A 20,424-nucleotide genomic window follows, 5' to 3' on the forward strand; every position below is an offset into this window, starting at 1 on the left:
GAAGACCCGATTACACCAGCCAAGATTAAAAAGCCTCTCTTTCTCTCCTTCAGGTTCATGACTTCGGCTGGCCAGATATGCACGCTCCTCCGCTGGATAAGATCTGTGCCATGTGCAAAGCCATGGAGAACTGGCTGAACTCCGACCCCCAGCATGTGGTCGTTCTGCACTGTAAGGTCAGAGGTCATAGTAGTCATTGGACAGTTCATGTCAGGGTCACAGGCACTGATAGAGTACTAAAGGGTGCTGACAGTGACCCTTAAGGACCACCCAGCAAAGTCACCACAGATGATATCATGAAGCCAGACCTCAGAGGATGTCTGGTTTGACGAGCTTTTAGTTTGTGCGAGATGTTTAAAACAATAGATTAAGAGATAAGAAAGCAGTGAGACATGTCTCTCAAAAGTCTGAGACCACATTGAAAATCTGGGATTGAAACCCTAACATTTTAAATCAAAGAAATGTACAGACGGTCAGGATTTCAAGATCATCATCATCAACTTGCTGTCATTAAAGCAAACAGGGAACATGCCAAAAAACAATTTATAACTCAAATTGTTTGGCTTTTCAAAAGTGGTCTCATACTTTTGTACCCGACTGTACAAAACCTGATTCTCTAATAGCCTTCTTTATTTGGAACAGATTTGATTTAAGTGTAAATCCTATCTGTAGCAGTTGAATTGACTAGTATTGATTGTTTTTCAGGGCAACAAAGGAAAGACAGGTGTTATCATTGCTGCCTACATGCATTACAGCAAGATATCAGCTGGGTAAGTTCTTCTGTTCTACATCTAGATCAGTGGTCAAAATCTGATGAAGTGCTTGTTAGTGAATTGGCCTTTAGTCCATATCAAATAGCTTAAATAGGTGACAAAAATTAGACTTATTTTTTTTTGTCTTTAAAACAATCGTGTCTTTGGTGTGTTTTTTTCTCTTATGTCTTCAACTGTATTCACGCACACAGGGCAGATCAGGCCCTCAGCACATTGGCCATGAGGAAGTTTTGTGAAGATAAAGTGTCGCCCTCTCTCCAACCCTCTCAGAACAGGTACATCTTTCCTGATTTGTATCTTTATTGGTTCTTTATTGACTATTGCTATTCACACACTATTTCCCCATTGTTAACATTGATGTCCCTCTCTCCAGGTATATCTATTACTTTGGAGGGCTGCTCTCAGGGGCCATCAAAATGAACAGCAGTCCTCTCTTCCTCCATCAGGTCCTCATTCCTACCATCCCCAACTTCCAGGAAGATGGAGGTGAGTGAATGTTTTCATGACATCATTCCCCAACATCCATACATAATCCCTCAATGAGGTCATGTGTCTGTGAGTCTGTGTTAATTTGTGAAGCGAAACCTCCTTCACATTCTCACACACATTTCAAGTTTGTTTTAATCTTTCGCAGTGGAGGAGAGACGCTCAGAGGGAGATTGCCAAATCCTCCTTCATATCTCGCTTTTTCCTCACTCTCTTGACAGGTTTCTTCCCTTTCCTGAAGATCTATCAGTCCATGCAGCTCGTCTACACTTCTGGCATATAGTGAGTGCGGATCTATTGGAGACGTTCACATCATTTAAAACATAATTAGAGGTGTTTGCTTGGACAAATATTACAGTTAGTGCTGCTTAATACTTAGGGTCTTGTTCAAATCTCCGTAGACAAGCAACCATCTAACAACCACCCTGAAAACCTTAGCAACACCCTAGCCACCATCCAGAATACCCTAACAACACCTTAGTTACCACCCAAAGTGCCCTAACAACCTCACATTAACCCCACAATGCCCTAGCAACACCTTATCAACTGCATGGAAACCACCCCGAACACCTTAGCAACTGCATAGCATCACCATGGCAAAACCCTAGCCACCATCCAGAATACCCTAAGAACACCTTAGCATCCACCCAGAATACCTTAGTAACCTCCCAGAAAATCATAGCAACCATCCACCATGTCCTAACAACAACCTAGTATCCTATCAACCATCCACAATGCCCTAGCAACACCTTATCAACTGCTTGAAAACAATTTAAAACCACTCAGAACACCTTAGAACTGCATAGCAACACCCTACACAAGCAACCATCTAACAACCACCCAAAACACCTTAGCAGCTGCATAGCAACACCATGGCAACACCCTACACAAGCAACCAACTAACAACCACCCAAAACACCTTAGCAGCTGCATAGCAACACCATGGCAACACCCTAGACAAGCAACCATCTAACAACCACCCAAAACACCTTAGCAGCTGCATAGCAACACCATGGCAACACCCTACACAAGCAACCATCTAACAACCACCCAAAACACCTTAGCAGCTGCATAGCAACACCATGGCAACACCCTAGACAAGCAACCATCTAACAACCACCCAAAACACCTTAGCAGCTGCATAGCAACACCATGGCAACACCCTAGACAAGCAACCATCTAACAACCACCCAAAACACCTTAGCAGCTGCATAGCAACACCATGGCAACACCCTACACAAGCCACCATCTAACAACCACCCAAAACACCTTAGCAGCTGCATAGCAACACCATGGCAACACCCTTCACAAGCAACCATCTAACAACAACCCAAAACACCTTAGCAGCTGCATAGCAACACCATGGCAACACCCTAGACAAGCAACCATCTAACAACCACCCAAAACACCTTAGCAGCTGCCTAGCAACACCATGGCAACACTCTACACAAGCAACCATCTAACAACCACCCAAAACACCTTAGCAGCTGCATAGCAACACCATGACAACACTTTTCACAAGCAACCACCTAACAACAACCCAAAACACCTTAGCAGCTGCATAGCAACACCATGGCAACGCCCTAGACAAGCAACCATCTAACAACCACCCAGAATGCCCTAACAACATTCCAGAACACCCTAACAACCATCCAGAAAGCCCTAGCAACACCATAGCCACCATCCAGAATACCATAACAATACCTTCGCAAGCACCCAGAATGCCTTAGCAACCTCCCAGAAAACCACCCTAGCAACACCTCATCAACTGCATGAAAACAATTTGAAATCTCCCAGAATACCCTTGCAAATCCCTAGCAACCACCCGTAACGCCATAGCACTGCATGAAAACAAATTAAAATCCCTTCAAACACCTTAGCAACTGCCTAGAAGCACTGTGACAACACCCTAAAATCACTAAGGGTGTTAACACTTTGTTTTTAGCTTTAACACTTTGTAGGTTGGCTTTTTACTAAATCCAGTAAATAACCACCTAGCAACATCCCAGAACACCCTAGCAACCATCTAGAATGCTCTACTAAAACCTTGTCAATCATCCGCTTGCTCTAGCAACACCCTAGCAACCTCCCAGAATGAACTAGTAACATAAGGTACAACCTTCCACAAACACCTTCGCACCTGCATAGCAACACCCTAACATCATGGAGGAGAGTTTTTAACCCTTCATATCTTTTTCAGAAAATGAAAGTGTAGTTTAAAGAGTATACACGTGTTTTTTTAGTGATCTGCAGGGCTCTGGGAGCAGACGGCTGATTGTTACTATTGAGCCTGCACTGCTGCTGAAAGGAGACATCATGGTATGTGGGGCTGTTTTTATCTGACCCTGATATATTATAACTGTCAAAACCATAGACATTTCCATCACTTTAATCTCCCTCTCTCGCTCTCTGTCTGACCTATAGGTGAAGTGTTATCACAGACGGGTTCAGTCTGCTGAGAGGGACTCTGTGTTTCGACTGCAGTTTCATACATGCACCATTCATGGAGCCCAGCTCTGGTTCGGCAAAGGGGAACTGGATGAAGCTTGTTCAGGTACATTCTTAGTGGAACAAGCCAAGAGTCAGATGCCAAACTCGTATATTTTCACAATAAAACCAGAGCTGTCTGTCCAACTCTGACCGCCTTGAGCTGAAATGGCCTTGGGGTATCAGCTGAGCTTGTTTTTTTATGATGTGCTTTTTTTATTTTGGTGGTCTGCGTTCTTTTAGCTGTGCTGTAAATTATCGCCTTCATTCCCGTTGGGTAACACCTGCGCGCCACAGCTGTGTAATTGAGATGAGATACAGATTTTCACGTGATAATAGATTCTCTATGGGTTTTACATACGAGCATGGGAGGCAACTTCAATTGCTCGTAAAACTCTGGGAAAATTCCTGGATATTAATCATTGTTGTAATCAAAAACATATTAAAGTAGTGTGTAGCTTGGAGAGGATATGATATACTAATATGAATTTACAAATCCCATTATTAATGACAAATATTATTAGCTGGAAAGGGTCTTATGTCTTCCTAATGATGACACTCTCACTGTTTCCTGTAGATGACACATTTCCCTCTGATGCCACAGTGGAGTTTGTATTTTCATCTGGGCCTGAGAAAATCAAAGGTAACATAAAATCTTAATTAATTTGCCATTTTAGGGACCATGACTTTTTTTTGTTTACTGAGCTGACGCACAGTATTTCCAATTGAAACATCAGGGCCCCATCATGTCATGTGGTCTTTGTTATAATGCAGACATGTGTGTGTGTGTGTGTGTGTGATTCAGGGAGAGTGACCCAGAGGAATGATCCAGCTGTCAGTGTGGACTATAACACGAATGATCCGGTGGTGCGCTGGGACTCTTATGAGAACTTCAATCAGAGATATCAGGACAGCCTAGAGGGTACAACTATCCCTTCTTACAACTACGCACTGGTGTTTATTCAACCCTTCAGAGTGAACATGCTGTAGATAGTAGATAGGTCATTCCAAGAGGTTGATAATACTATGTAGACACACAGTACTCATTTAGCCAGAGCATGGGTTATTCAGAAAGTATCATGGTTATGACATCACAACCATAAGCACATTAACGAACAGTCATGTTTAGGTGCTGCAGAGGTGTTTTTAATGATTTGACTTGTGAAGATGTTAGCCAATCATGACCGGCATTGTTTGCTGCAAGAAACCTTGATTAATAACGTAAGTGGGCTTCAGGGAATATAAAAGTGTTCTTTCGTACATCCCTTCAGATATTGCTCACACACGTGGACCTGTAGATGGCAGCCTGTACGCACAGGTTAAAAAGCGCCGTGCTGCAGGCTCCACCTCCATGCTGTCCACCAATGGGAGCCCTGCAAGGAGCTCTGAGGAAAGGCCAAATCAGCTTCTGTCTGTCAGCACTGATTCTGGACACTCATCTGTCCCACCTGACCGGCTCGATGAACCAACTCGACCAGCGCCGCCTACTCAGCAAGAGAGGGAGGAGCTTGACCGTCTACTGGGTGGGATTGAAGGTGATGGAGGGAGGGATCGTGACCGAGAGACAGCTATTTTGGATGACGGTGATTCCTTGCCTCCTGAAAGGACTGGGTCACTGAGGTTAGGTCGTTCATGCTCATGCCGGGTGGGCTACCGATCCCAGCGCTGTGCCGAGCCTGGATGCGATGGACTCCACCACTTATCAAATGGTTATTGCCTTGATCGTCCCACCACCACTAATGGACACACAGGGGCTTCTTCTTCAGGTATGCCATCCGTCATAGGGCTTTGCCAACACCACAGTGCTCATCCTCACCAATCCCTTCCGCCTCCAGACCTGCTCTGGGACCGCCAACAAGGTCCACAGCACTACCTTCATCGCACTTGCTCAGAGGGGCCATCACGCCACCTGTGTTCATATCCGTCCCAAGAGATCAGCCCCCATCCTCATAGTCTGTCTCCCCGACTGCTCTGCAGGACAGATGAGTACATTCCATACTCCCACCATCACCACAACCATCCACATCACCCCAAACCCAGTGGCGCCTATCACGATGTCATGATGGTAGATGGCCTTGTGACGCCCGTCTGCCCCTGTCGGGACTGTTGTCTACGACAAGAAGATTTCCACACCCTCCGTTTAGACAGAGATGAGGCAATACACTGGGAGAGGGAGGCAGAGCTTCACCGGGACACAGGGTTAAGACGGGGCAGAGAGGCTGATATGCAAAGAGGGGCGGAGATATGGGATCGGGAGGCAGGGCTAAGAAGGGGACGAGAAATGTCTCTTCACTGGGACCGAAACCGAGAAGCAGAACTACAGTGGGAGAGAGAACGAGAGGCAGAATACTGGCATAGAAGGGCCACCGTGTCCCCCTACGGGCCCCACGGTCATGAATTACCAGCATATAACTTCGATCCCCTCCCTGCAGGCCATCCTGCATACCCCGAACCCTCCCGGTCGCACTCTCATGCCCATCTGGATCTCAAATACAGCAGCAGCTCCAGTGGGTACCAGACACCGCACCAGACGTGCCCCTGCTCCCCTTACCAACCGTCCCCCTCAGAGAGCCGTGGATACGCCTCAGGTTACCAGTCTGAGTCCACGTCTCCTCTTCCACCTCCCTCCGCCTCCTGCCCTGGCCCAGTGCACCACGCCAGCGGACCTACAGAGAACCAAACAGACCCCCATCCTCAGCAGTACCCCTCTGACACAAATACAGGTGAGAAATGACTTTACAGCTACAATTAAAGTCTTTTACTACATTGTATTGGGCTATCTTTGAATTTTGAAGCTTTTGCAAATATGTTTTGGGTCATCCTATAATATTAAAGAAATGTGTATAACCTTCATCTGCGTTCAATTTCATCTTTGCATGATACAATTCGTATATCATCGGTCTGTATGTATGCCATCCCTATCAGATTGTCCTGGTGCAGACAGCATAGGCTGGCGTTGTCACATTACCCATGGCTCCCTTCGGCGGACACATCAAGATCCACATGCTCCATGTTCAACATCCTCTGATATTTCAGGACCTCCAACACCAGTCCACACAAGCAGCCCATTGCGAACGCAGGAGAGGTAACAAGCTCCTGCATTTATCAGTAGATTGGTATAACAGTTGTAGCCGGATTGGAACTGGTCTACCATTGCAGTAAATGAATATGTATCTTCTGACTATAATACTGTGTTGATTTCCTTTGCTTTTTTAGTCCTAGCCTGAGTGTCCGTCAGTATGACTCAAGCGAGGTCAACAGTGAAAGCAGTTTGGCACACTCCCACAACAGGCCGCACCCAACTGGCCTACAGTGCAACAGTACCAGTCCAGGGTCTCGGCAAACTGTACTGTCTTCCAATCAAGAGATTGCTGAGATACGTTTTCCTGCCACACCCACCACTGCCCAACAACCCTCCACCCATTCTCCGCCTATAACACCTCCCACCCTACAAATCTCAGCAAAAAACCCCGCTCCCTTAACATCTCCATCAGAATCCACCCAACCACAGACAAACTGCTCATCTACTGCTACTACAGTGCCACCCACAGGGGAAATGGTACCACAATCAACTGAGACTCTTAGACCAGCATGTTCACCATGTCCCTCCTCTCCCATCCCAAATGAGTCCATCCCAGCTCACTTGCAGAGCAATGGTGTATCCCCATCTCCAGAACCAGATGTCCCTAAACCTGCTTCTTCTGCCCCTGCGTCCCCTCATTCACCAACTAGCGACCACGAGAGTTCTTCCACACCTGAACCCCCAGTACCTGGATTTGCCACGCTGGGCAGGAAGCTGATGTTGGGCTCTGAAACCTCACTTCCTGCAGGGCACAGTATGGATGGCAGCCCCAGCTCCACTCCTACCTTCCCCGTCTCTCCAGCCTGTTGCACCCCATCTCCTACACCAGGCTCCATCTCATGGAGCCCAGCTGCCTCTGTCCCACAGCCTCCTCTCCCTGAGAAACGCCGCCCATCCGGACAGCCAGGCTCACCCAATGGAAGGTCTGGAACGCTGAGGGGGTCCATGAGTCATCAGGCCTCTGGGCAGCACCATGTTACATTCTCACCTTCAGTAGGAGAGCAGACCATGCCCACTGGACAGGGAGAAGTTGGTGTGGAGGGTGAGATGGGCAGCCGTGTCAGTGTCAAATTTGTGCAGGACAGCTCTCAGTTTTGGTATAAACCTGGCATCTCCAGAGAGCAAGGTGAGACAAGCACTGTGGTCCTTTTTTTGAACAATATTAAACTATATGCACAGAGGTATCTTCTTAACCAGTTGCTGATTATAGCTGGGTAAAATTATGGATTTGCCAATTAATCTTAGATGCATCTCGATTCATAGATTCATAGAGTTATAGGGAAGTGTACTGCAAAATAATGGCAAGAGATTTCTTTAGTTTGAGTTGCCCTTGTGGGCTTATGAACTGGCAAATTTTTGCGAGTCCAACACACAATGCAACCAGCGTTATTCTCTTATAAATTACTAGGGGTTATTTTGATTTAAATATATGAGAATCATATATCCCATATTTTGAGAATGCATGATTCATGAACAGAGGACTCTTTTGAGCTTGTCCTATGAATAAATAAATCAATCAAAAAGACTCATGAACTCATCTGTTAAATAAATTGTAATACAATTGCATAATTTGGGCACATATGTTCCTTTTTCAAATTAATATTTTCATAATGTACCAAATTAGAAGGTTCCCTGTGTAATTTATCGCAATAACTGTATGTAAGCAAAATTGACATTTTTAAAAAAATATAACCAAACAAATCAGATTTTTGAATCGAAATGTGTCATAATCCTAAGATACTAATAGTGATGTTTACTGTAGTGTTTTTACATGTGCAGCAACAGATTGTTGTTCCATATGCTTGGATCCTTTTTTTAAATAGCGACGTCTCATTAAACTGTCCTGTCTCTGTTCAACAGCTATAGCAGCACTGAAGGAAAGAGAGCCAGGGGCCTTCCTCATCCGAGACAGTAACTCTTTCCAGGGGGCCTACGGTCTGGCCCTGAAAGTTGCCAGCCCACCCCCCAACGTCAATAACCATAGCAGCAAAGGTACGCCACATCTGCAGACATTTCCTCACAAAAACATTTATCTTGCTTCAGTGTTGCTCCCAAAGCTCTCTGTCTGCACAGGAAACACACGACTGCCCCTGAAGTACTCTAGCAGAGCTAAACATCACAAAAATTTAGAGCTAAAGCTGAAGTGTGTCAGATGGAAGTGTGTCACCAAATGGATTTACAAAAACGATGATTGTCTTCAAAAAACAACCAGAGAATCCCACCTTAAATTCAAACCCTTGCTTTATAGGGTTGTGTGAATTGAACTGTGAATGCCAAATAAATGGAATTTGAATTGAGGACGAAACAGGAAGTAGAAGTGCAATTGGAAGTAGATTTAAAATGAATTCAATTAAATTCATGTGACTAATTTTTAAAAAGAAAAGTGAAGTCAAGACAAACTTTTTTTCTGAAAGCTTTGAAAACAGCAGTTTGAAGGATTTTAGGCCATACAGACAGAGGGAATGATAGCTGTGATTGATTTGCATTTCATTGCCATAATTAATACCAGACCCAGTGAAAGCGAGAACACTGTGCACTGTTTATTTTGGTAGTCTTCAACTAAATATTTAATGGAGACAGCATTGGGAACTGCTTTGGGAATGATTTGTGTGACTTCCGCCTTCCCCTAAACAGTGATGTATGTGGATCTAAATATCCATTAATCACTTATTGATGCAATATTTTGAAAAGTTGTTATGGTTTGGTATACAACCAATATTGGCATCATAGTTTGCATTACAGATGTAATTTCCGGTCTGTTAGCAGGAGACCCTCTGGAACAGCTGGTTCGACACTTCCTGATTGAGACAGGGCCTCGAGGAGTAAAGATCAAGGGCTGTCAGAACGAGCCCTACTTTGGTGAGCACTTCAGGAGTTCCTCTTATTCGCCAGACATGGTGATTAAGCTTAGTCCTGGTTTAAATCAGAGCTTAAAAGGGATAGTTCACCCAGAAATGATCATTTTGTCATCATTCACTCACTCTCATTCCAAACCTGGATGACTTTCTTCATGAAGATGTTAGGCAGAATGTTCTTGTGGTTCTAGACTTGATCTGGAAGACCAATGTACACTATAGTGCCAAAAGTTTTGGGACGTCTGCTTTTACATGCACATGAACTTTAATGACATCCCATTCTTAATCCGTAGGGTTTAATATGGAGTTGGGCCACACTTTGCAGCTATAACAGCTTCAACTCTTCTGGGAAGGCTTTCAGCGAGGTTTAGGAGTGTGTTTATGGGAATTTTTGACCATTCTTTTAGAAGCGCATTTTTAGGTCAGGCACTGATGTTGGACGAGAAGGCCTGGCTCGCAGTCTCTGCTCTAATTCATCCCAAAGGTGTTCTATCTGTGCAGGCCGGTCAAGTTCCTCCACACCAAACTCGCTCATCCATGTCTTTATGGACCTTGCTTTGTGCACTAGTGTGCATTCATGTTGGGACAGGAAGGGGCCATCCTCAAACTGTTCCCACAAAGTTGGGAGCATGAAATTGTCCAAAATGCCTTGGTATGCTGAAGCATTAAGAGTTCCTTTCACTGGAAATAAGGGGCCAAGCTGAGTTGCTGTTGTTCCCAATGGCTTCAACTTTGTTATAATACCACTAACAGTTGACCGTGGAATATTTAGTAGTGAGGAAATTTCACGAAATAACTTATTGTACAGGTGGCAACCTATCACGGTACCACGCTTGAATTCACTGAGCTCCTGAGAGCGACCCATTCTTTCACAAATGTTTGTAGAAGCGTCTGCAGGCCTAGTGCTTGATTTTATTCACCTGTGGCCATGGAAGTGATTGGAACACCTGAATTCAATGATTTAGAGGGGTGTCCCAATACTTTTGGCAATATAGTGTATGCACAAACAGCCAGGCTGAATAAAGTTGTATGAAAGTTGAGCTCATGTTAGAGTGAAAATGACTTCCCTGCGATATCTGAGTGCGGGATCAGTTCGCTCCATGCATGCAAGGTATTCAGAAAGCAATACTGTTAAATCTCCATGATATCTCTGTCATACTCTAGCAGAATGAATGAACCACATCGTTCAGAACCCTGTTTCATAAAGAGTGAACAAACAGTCGTGAGTTGTTGAAGTTGAGATAAAGCGCATCGTTGATGTTATTCTGTATTAGAAAGCCAGGATGTTCTTTTATGCCTGTGATTAGTTGCTGTCTGGCTTTATTTTGGTGCTTTTGCAATCTGGCACATCAGTTTTTAAGGTAAATAATGTTGAAGTGTTATGAAAGCGAAGTACTGAGGTCTTCTGTGTGTGTTTTGTCATTGTTAGGGAGTCTTTCAGCACTGGTGTATCAGCATTCCATTACACCTATCTCTCTGCCCTGTGCCCTCCGCATCCCAGAGAAAGGTAAACACTATGGCACACATCAACGCCACGCTGAGATATCACTGGATGATGAAAGTAACTTCACATGCATGTTCTGATTGTGGAGTTGGTGAAGAGTTGTCTGGCTTTTTTTTATTTCAAGCAGTTCATGCCTGGAGAAAGTATTTTTCTCAAAGCTACAAAACGGTCTTTCCCACAACATTCTGTACTATAGGTCCTACTAATACTTTTTTATTTATTTATATATAATCTGCCATTTATTAGAACATACATACTTTTTTTGTGATTGTCTTTTATTTTGCCAGATAATTCAAGAACTGCTCTTGGACAATACTGCTAACAAATATGATCACAAGATTTGTATTTAATCAACCACCCATGTTTGAATCTCAGAGACGGTCTATGACTCATTATGTCGCACTCTCAGACCCGATAGGTGAAGTTCTAGAGGTTCAGCCAGCCAGTAACATGAGCACAGCTGCAGACCTTCTGAAGCAGGGAGCAGGTGAGTGTGAACCAGCGCATCTGTCCTCATGTCAGACTTCTCACTGTAACGTCTATAACCTCTGCCGTCTCTCCTCAGCCTGCAATGTGCTGTACCTGAACTCGGTGGATACCGAGTCTCTCACGGGGCCCCAGGCTATCGCCAAGGCCACAGGGGCCACGATGTCACGCAGCCCTCGGCCCTCTGCAACAGTGGTCCACTTTAAGGTGTCAGCCCAGGGCATTACACTGACGGACAGTCAGCGCAGGTACGCCACTGATCCCTCTTTTTGCTTTTGAAAGTATAACGATATAATTTTTCATTTTTCTCTGAGCAATAGAAATGAGAGGACAGGTTGTTACTGTCACACAGAGTTGACTGTAAGATGTTTGGGTTTTCAGGGTGTTCTTCAGGAGGCATTATCCAATCAACAGCGTGACTTTCAGCAGTGTGGACCCACAAGACAGGAGGTGAGAATGTAGTGGCAGAAATGCTAGTGGTGCGAACCATCTATATATATATATAAAACATATATATAAAACATCTATATATAGCATGAGAAACAACCATTACAAAGCAATTACAAACCATAAAAGTGCCCCTATTATGCTATTTTACAGTTTGCTCATTTTGTTTTGGAGGTCTCCTTCAATAGTTTGACATTTATGCCTGGTCATATTTCTCAGTGTCTGAAAGTCTCTCTGAACCCACTCCTTTCCGAGAGTCTACTCTGCTCTGATTGGTCAGATGGCCCAGTCTGTTGTGATTGGTCTGCCAATTACAGCGCGTGTCGGAAATGAAATTACCGTTACCATATCTGAATTTCAACTGCTTCAGCTTCCTCAGATATGAACAGTAACGATTGCATCGCTTTTACCGTATCAATTTGAGTCCGAGTCCGAGTCCTTTAGAAGTTCATGCAAAGTGGATTTAATTTGGTGGAGCAAAAAACGGCGTCTTCTCGACATGTCGACAACACAAACCAAACTCTTCCAGGCCTCAGCTACAACTACAGTGTTTGAGGGTCAAAGTAGACGCTGTTCATGGGCAGCCAATGAAGGCCATAGGCTGGGATTATGCCAAGTGAGAAAGAAGACTGGAATTATTGATGACTCGTTTCAGGCACTTCTGAATCGGTTCTTTCTTTTGGGGGACAATAACTCCAGTTGGTACACTATATTACACCAAACATGACAGAAAATATATGCAAAAGCATAATGGGGGCACTTTAAGGTTACTATAATTATAGAAAGAAAAATGTGGATATAAAACTTTTTCTTTTTGTTGCTTTTTTCTGTGATGTTTTGTTTTTTTTATTTAGTTTTTGTGTTTTGTATTATTTAGTTTAGTTTAGCAGTTGCTTTCCTTGAACTAGTAGTGCACAGAACTCTAATCGGGTAGTGCATGAATCTCTGTGGGCTGCTCTATCTGTGTGTGCGTACATGTTTGATTTTTAATCATTTATATGTTTATATTTCCAGTTGTATGTAAAACACAAGCTTTGGGGCTCATTAAATGTAAACCCACCGTGTGCAGAGCAGACAAAACACTTCTTTAATGGTGTTCTTAAACCTCTGGTGCTCTTCGGTCATTTCTGACCGGAACATTTTCTGTTTTGAAATGTTAAAAATCACAGCTTCATCGGAATGATATGAAACTTGGTGACTTTTCTAGCATTAGGTTTGTAAACACACAACAAAATTGAGGTAATGATTCGAGCATGCTAATTGGTTGATAGTTGGTTGGTAGAAAGTTTAATTTTTAGGTGTCGGGTCACTTATGATCGGGAAGACAACCAATGCAACCCCTAAACCAAGAGCACCAGAGGGTTAAACCATCACTTTGAACCCTGTAAATAGATTTAGATTTTATAAATGCTCTTTCATGGCAGACAGCAACCAGTTTTACATCTAAAGAATCTGAGGCCGTAACATTAAAGCAGATGTTACAGGAAACAGCATTTGTCTTTTGGGTTAGCCGCCAAAAATGGCTGAACCAATGGGCAAATGTTTAAAACTACTTCTCAGTTAGATTTCATAATATGCAGAAATGAGAAATAGAAGCCCCAAAGCAATGTGTGTGTGTGCGTGTGAGGGAGTGTGTTACAACCACACCATACATACTCCGCACAAGTATAAGAACGCAAATACTTCTAGCTACACAAGCTCGATGTCACGTATCATTGCAATCGGAAATGTGTCAGAACGGAATTCAAATGCAGCGCACCACAGCTGCAGGAGCAGGCCAAGCATGTACAGCAGGACCGGTGTGCTTGCATGTGTGCTTTGACCTCAGATTGAGAGCATGTTCATGTGTGGCTGCAGCAGCGTCCCGTGCGTGTGTGTGTGTGTGTGTGAGTGAGTCTGTTCCTCAGTCTTGTCTCTGTCTCCCTCTTGCTGCCGTAGGTGGACTAACTCAGACAGCACGACCTCTAAGTAAGTCTTTATATGAGACTGACTATGTGCTTACATGCATGCTATTTGACTCTTAGATTACCATAGTACGGGTCATCCTGTCTGTCCGTTCACTCCTTGTTTGGATTGTAAGACTGACCGATGTCCTCTCTGCCTCTTCTCAGAGTATTTGGTTTTGTTGCTAAGAAGCCCGGCAGCGTGGTGGAGAACGTTTGCCATCTTTTCGCAGAGCTGGATCCTGAGCAGCCTGCGACTGCCATCGTCAACTTCATTAACAAAGTAATGCTGGCGCCGCAGAGACGCTAGGGCCCCGGGGACGAGGAGGGCCGCTCGTCTCAACGTGCACTGCCGCACATCACAAGACTCCAGGGCTTCAGAACTAAAGACTGCAGGAACTTTACTGTTGACTAGCATGATACCAAAACACATCCAAACCAAACTAGACCGAATGTAACCAAGCCAAACATCTGCTGTGGCCCTAGAGCTTCTTTTGGCGTTCGTGGGATTGTAAATGATTTTATGAAAGTCACCAAGATTTATAAAATATGTAAATGTTAGGCACTGCGTTGACCCCTGAATAAAATAAATGTTATAAATGCACTCACACATGAATTGCACAAAAAGCAGCCTCTGAAGTATGACAATCATCAGTCAATCATATATATATATATTAGTGCTGTCAAATATGCACACACACACACACACACACACACACATATGTATATTATATATTTACAAACTTTAACCGCGAATAATCGATTTGACAGCACTAATCTATATATATATATATACACACACACAAACTGTTTTGTTCTGACAAACGTTTCTGACCATAATTTAGTGTATTATATTAATCCACCAAATTCAAGTTTAATTTTTTTGTCCTTTTAACTGGAGAGGAGGTGCCATGGTTTCTGAATCTGGCCCGGTGTCTGTGAATGACAGAGAAAGTTCCAGAGCGTTTGAGATGGAGAAACAGATGGAGGACCGGACATGGCGTGGTCGTGACGCTGAGCAGCCGTTGTGCTCCGCTGGGGTTCCAGTATTGGGAAGATTTATATGTCATGTAGTATGATGTCACAGTGGAAAGCTGATGGTCATGTGATTATTAAGGCCGTTATATACTCTGCAAGAACAGAGGGAAAAAGTTCTCGCTCCCAGGGCTGGTGTGTGATTGGTCAGAAATGTAAAGTGGGCGGGGTTAATGAGGAGAAACGGAAATGTTTGGCACATAGACTGTAAAAAAATATGGACGTAGTGTCCGTGACGTCCCCCATAGGATTCTGAAGAGCAGTTTTGAAGCGTAAAGTAGGGACGAGCTGGCAGTTGCCATCTTGGCCGTGCGTCACTCCCAGATAACAGAAAATGGGCAAGAGGCGGGACGTGGGTGGAGCTGAGGTGACATGATGACTAACAGACAGCAGATAAATGGCAATCCACCTGTCACTCAAAGTGGCCACGCCCTTAATTATGCAGAACTTTAATGCTTTATATAATGTAAATGAATGAGTTATAAAAAAAATTCACCCCCCCTCACAGTTGTCATGAAGGGCAAAATTAGCCGTATAAAACAAAACCACAATTTGTACCAGACTGTAGACATGTTTTAATCTGCTGTAAAGTTGGACATTTTAACATTGGGCTCAATGAGATTCTGCTCCCTTCTGGAGCCTGTCCCTAGCGGCCAGTCGATGATTTGCAGTTTAAGTCACTTCCGCATTGGCTTCAATAGAAACTGCGGGAGGTTGCCGCTTGCTTCGGTACCTGCTTTTCTCGTGAGGTATGGAATGTCATGGCCAGAACGAACTTAGTTCTTGTTCTTGCCACCTCGAGAAAACGAACAAACGTCTTTGTCCTTGTGGAGTATGTACCAAGCTTTACCCTGAGAGAATTTGGTTTCCCTTAGAGTAGGAAGAAAGGAAGTTTATTTCGTCCCCTTTTGTTTCATGCACCGTTCATAAATAAGCATCCACATTAGCTCAAGACATCGTATATGAACCACAGCCCGGTCAGCTGAGCTTCACGCGCCGTGCTGTACTGTACCATTGTGCCTGTCATATCGTGTAGTAGGACATTATATTGGAATGTAATCAGTCTTTAAACTGACAGTTCATGTTTTGCATAATGATCTCCAGAAGCTGTTTATAACCAAAGACGTGTGGCCATGTACTTATTCAGTTACTTTAAGCTGTGCCATTTATTTGACTTGCCTGTATCAACGAGTTATTGCTGTTTTTGACAGATAGTAAGACACGTCTATGACAACTTTAATATATTGTATTCTGTATTTTCTTATGGATCTTTGTATGTAGTAATATATTTTCACACATGCAGCTGACCTGGAAAGTAAAAAAAAAAAAAAAAAAAGACTACATGGAAGGATTTTGATAAGAAAAGGATTTTTTTATTATTATTATTATATGCTATTTTTTCAGTGTATGCACAAGTGAAAAATATAATAAATGTAAAGTCATGGTACCAAACCTGGATTCATGATGTGAATTATTTAAATTCTAATGCACTATTACCATCATCAAGTATGCATGTATGAATATACACCAATCAGGTATAATATTATGACCACCTTCCTAATATTGTGTTGGTCCCCCTATTGCTGCCAAAACAGCCCTGACCCATTGAGGCATGGACTCCACTAGACCCCTGAAGGTGTACTGTGGTTTCTGGCACCAAGATCTTCGCAGCAGATCCTTTAAGTCCTGTAAGTTGTGAGGTGGGGCCAAGTTGCGAAGTGAAACGGCAAGTCAACACCTCAATTTCTGGCTTTGTGGCAGGGAGCATTATCTGCTGAAAGAGGCCACAGCCACCAGGGAATACCATTTCCATGAAAGGGTGTAGATGGTCTGCAACAATGCTTAGGTAGGTGGTACGTGTCAGAGTAACATCCACATGGATGGCAGGACCCAAGGTTTCCCAGCAGAACATTGCCCAAAGCATCACACTGCCTCCGCCGCTTCTTGAGCAGTCTGTTTGATTGGACAACACAGGCCAGCCTTCGCTCCCCACGTGCATCAATGAGCCTTGGTTGCCGGTTCACCACTGTTCCTTCCTTGGAGCACTTTTGATAGAGACTGACCACTGCAGACCGGGAACACCCCACAAGAGCTGCAGTTTTGGAGATGCTCTGACCCAGTCGTCTAGCCATCACAATTTAGCCCTTGTCAAACTCACTCAAATCCTTACGCTTACCCATTTTTCCTGCTTCTAACACATCAACTTTGAGGACAAAATGTTCACTTGCTGCCTAATATATCCCACCCACTAACAGGTGCCGTGATGAAGAAATGTCACAGGATCATAATATTGTGTGCGCACGCACATTTGTATAAATTAAAATCTAATTTCTAAATTATAAACATTTCGAATGAAAAAAAAATTATACAAGAATGTATTAATCATAAGGCCATTTATTCAGAAGTATTGAACACACTGAAATAGTTGATTTGAAACAGATGTCATCCATTTCTTTTTGGACGTGTAAAAAGTCATTCAGTCAACAATTATGCATTATTTCCTTGTCAACAACTCTTTTTCTGTGTGGTACATCTAATAGCTGTCAAATCAAATGATTCGTTTAAAAATGTCACGAGTGCGACATTAAACGCACCCTATACTCATCTAAACCAGTCGAGTGGAGACTTCTTAGTCTTGGCCATATCAAAAGGGACAATGTAAACAGGGCACACAACATTAAAACATCTTTCATAATCTTTGGTAACTGTTGATTCTTTCTACAAAAAAAACAGAGGCTCTACTCAAATATGGAAAGGAAATGTTTGGTTCAGCTTTACTAGTAAGCGGATGATTGGGACTGTTGTGAACGAGGCTTTTTTGTTGGCGTAAATGTTTTGGATAATGGAAATACAGTAACCTTCTGTACACACCAAGTGAAAAACAAATCAAAAACTACAATCGAAAAACATTCATCATCAAGTGCTGGTTATAAAATGTTCCCCTTTGGTTTTGTTTTTATCTTGAAAAAACAAGAGGTAAAAAAGATAGACATTCACAATTTCATTTTCCATTCTACCAATAAGCAGCCCGAAATTTAAGGCCACACGTTACCGTCACAGGGCCATCGATCGGGCCACCCGTAAAAAGGCTGTGAACACAAGCGATGGCCCTGATGTCAACTAACCCTACAGTACTGAGGCAGAGGTGATTCGAACATTTACAATAAAGAGCTTTTCATTCAGCATTCACAGCTGCAGTGAACAGATTTTGTGGAAAGCTAAATAAATCTTGTCGTAGACAGCTTAAAAAGTCACAGGTGTGAATTTTCCTCAGTTGCAAGGGAAAGCGTCTTCCCTTTAAGGTAAGCATTTGATTCAGTTCAGGAGCCGTAGTGTTTAATATACAAACCAAAGATGACGTGTAGCCTACAGCGTCCTCTTTGTCCTCTGCGAGCTGACGGGCCAGCTTTTCAAAACGCAGAGGAGCCCTTTAGTACCGGTGAGGTCAACAGAAACAGGTCATTTGAAACAATAAATAAAGGGTTGTTCCCAAAAGGAAAAGTTGCAGTTGGAACTTTTCTGTGTCAGGAGTCTGATGGTGCACTGGACAGATATCAACGGAGGATCTCAGCAGTGGAACGCACGAGGTGATGAGGAGAATCCCGGCTCTTCGGTGTACCCTGGGTTGTGGTTGGTGTCTGGACTGTGCTGGTCTTCCGTCTCTGGAGACATGGAGTCATTATAGTCCTCGGCCTCCATCTGCTCCTCTTTAATTTGAGACTGATGCCTGCGAACACAGAGCTTGCGTCACTTTCCAATAAATTAACCTTAAAAGTCACTGACACACCACTAAGCACTAAAATACATAATCCTTTTAAATAATGAAACGCCATGTCGTCAAAGTTGGTATTGTGGCTTTATTTATGGTCAGACACTTGCATGTGTGATTATATGAAGATCGAGCTCAAATGGAGTTGCCATGTTTTTGACCAGCGAATGACTGAGATATGTGTTTTGTCTGTCACTGGAACGGCCGCATCTGAGACAGCACATGTTTTCATCAACTTACAGGATATAATGAGCTATATGGGCGCTCAGTTTTTCTTGTTGAATACATCTGGCCAAAATCGAATGGTATAAAAGATGAAGCGCTACGCACAGGATATTTAAAACAGTCTGGTATTTGCCATCTAGCTGAGGCAAATATACTAAGACTATTCTCCGCTCTTTAACTACAAAAAACATTTGCCTTCATAGACCATGTTTCTTGAGTAAAGAAAACACTGTACTTAAACAAACAGCTCTTTATTTACAGACGCTCCAAACGGTGCATGATAGTTTGAAAAGCCAATGGAGTTACAAGGTCTAGTCACAACCTCTTAAATCCTTTTCATTGGTTAAATATTTGTAAAAACCCACAGACAGACGTAAAGGATGACCAATAGCATTCATTTTTTTAAAAAGATAAAACAAAAATGAAGAAATTTAGAGATACAAGGTTTCCGCCTGATAGCGATGACATATTCTAATTTGTAGCATTTATTTTTATATATTTTTTTGGGAATTTGATCATTTTCCATGGCACACCTGACAACCTGTCACAGCACACTAGTGGTGGGAAACGGTGATCTATACAAATGAACAATGGACACTTTTCACATTGTTATACGTAGTTTTTCTTTTAAGAAAATATGTGTAAAAAAGTGCTCCTATTATGCTTTTTCAGATGATACCTTTCATATAGTGTGTCATAACTGTTTGTGAATGTAAAAGGTCTGCAACGTTTTAAAGATCAAAGTGCACTGATTCAGAAGTGCCTGAAACGAGTCGTCAGTAATTCCAGTCTTCTTTCTCACTTGGCATAATCCCAGCCTATGGCCTTCATTGGCTGTCCATGAACAGCGTCTACTTTGACCCTCAAACACTATAGTTGTAGCTGAGGCCTGGAAGAGTTTGGTTTGTGTTGTCGACATGTCGAGAAGACGCTGTTTCCTGCTTCGCCAAAGCAAATCCACTTTGCATGAACTTCTAAAGGATGAGGAATCTCAAATTGATACGGTAAAAGCGATGCAATCGTTACTGTTCGCATCACTGTGTATCTTTGTGTATCAAGACCTGATTAGCTGGTTCAGGTGTGTTCAATTAGGGTTGGAGCTGAACCCTCCAGGAACGGAGTTTGACTCCCCTGGTTTAGAGGGACTGAACCCTTAATCGAACCCCTCAGACACTGAGTTTAGAGGTGATGCCGCAATGTGTATTATAAGAAAATGTAAGTATTTTTGACCTTGGATGCATGTTAGTCTATAGTAGGAGACCTCCAAAACTAAATTAGGGACCTAGCATAATAGGAGCACTTTAAAAGACTGAAACTATAGTAATAATAATA

General features: G+C 43.2%; 2 protein-coding genes across 15 annotated transcripts in view; one reads left to right on the plus strand and one right to left on the minus strand.

Annotated features, from left to right (window-relative positions):
• tns2a (tensin 2a) overlaps positions 1-16,549 on the plus strand; it is a 57,526-nt gene extending 40,977 nt beyond the window's left edge. For 3 of the 7 annotated variants that reach the window (XM_079803610.1, XM_079803614.1, XM_079803615.1), the window contains 20 exons: positions 54-176; positions 706-770; positions 965-1,048; positions 1,147-1,259; positions 1,481-1,541; positions 3,503-3,578; positions 3,684-3,813; positions 4,324-4,389; positions 4,552-4,668; positions 5,018-6,469; positions 6,672-6,831; positions 6,963-7,954; positions 8,689-8,820; positions 9,592-9,687; positions 11,113-11,190; positions 11,597-11,674; positions 11,753-11,921; positions 12,055-12,123; positions 14,059-14,088; positions 14,232-16,549. In XM_079803610.1, the coding sequence (XP_079659736.1) occupies positions 54-176; positions 706-770; positions 965-1,048; positions 1,147-1,259; positions 1,481-1,541; positions 3,503-3,578; positions 3,684-3,813; positions 4,324-4,389; positions 4,552-4,668; positions 5,018-6,469; positions 6,672-6,831; positions 6,963-7,954; positions 8,689-8,820; positions 9,592-9,687; positions 11,113-11,190; positions 11,597-11,674; positions 11,753-11,921; positions 12,055-12,123; positions 14,059-14,088; positions 14,232-14,373 (4,233 nt within the window). In that variant the 3' untranslated portion in view covers positions 14,374-16,549. The remainder of the gene's footprint in view (positions 1-53; positions 177-705; positions 771-964; positions 1,049-1,146; positions 1,260-1,480; positions 1,542-3,502; positions 3,579-3,683; positions 3,814-4,323; positions 4,390-4,551; positions 4,669-5,017; positions 6,470-6,671; positions 6,832-6,962; positions 7,955-8,688; positions 8,821-9,591; positions 9,688-11,112; positions 11,191-11,596; positions 11,675-11,752; positions 11,922-12,054; positions 12,124-14,058; positions 14,089-14,231) is intronic. The other 4 variants (XM_079803611.1, XM_079803616.1, XM_079803612.1 and 1 more) reach the window with 4 other exon arrangements.
• A 924-nt stretch (positions 16,550-17,473) lies between these two features.
• Positions 17,474-20,424, minus strand: part of foxp1a (forkhead box P1a) — a 58,822-nt gene continuing 55,871 nt past the window's right edge. For 7 of the 8 annotated variants that reach the window (XM_079803618.1, XM_079803621.1, XM_079803617.1 and 4 more), the window contains one exon: positions 17,480-18,825. In XM_079803618.1, coding sequence (XP_079659744.1) covers positions 18,666-18,825 — 160 coding nt within the window. In that variant the 3' untranslated portion in view covers positions 17,480-18,665. Of the gene's footprint in view, positions 18,826-20,424 lie in introns of all 8 variants that reach the window. The other variant, XM_079803620.1, reaches the window with a different exon arrangement.

Source organism: Gobio gobio (genome assembly GCF_949357685.1).
Source record: "Gobio gobio genome assembly, chromosome: 21".
In the NCBI taxonomy this organism is placed as follows: Eukaryota; Metazoa; Chordata; class Actinopteri; order Cypriniformes; family Gobionidae; genus Gobio; species Gobio gobio.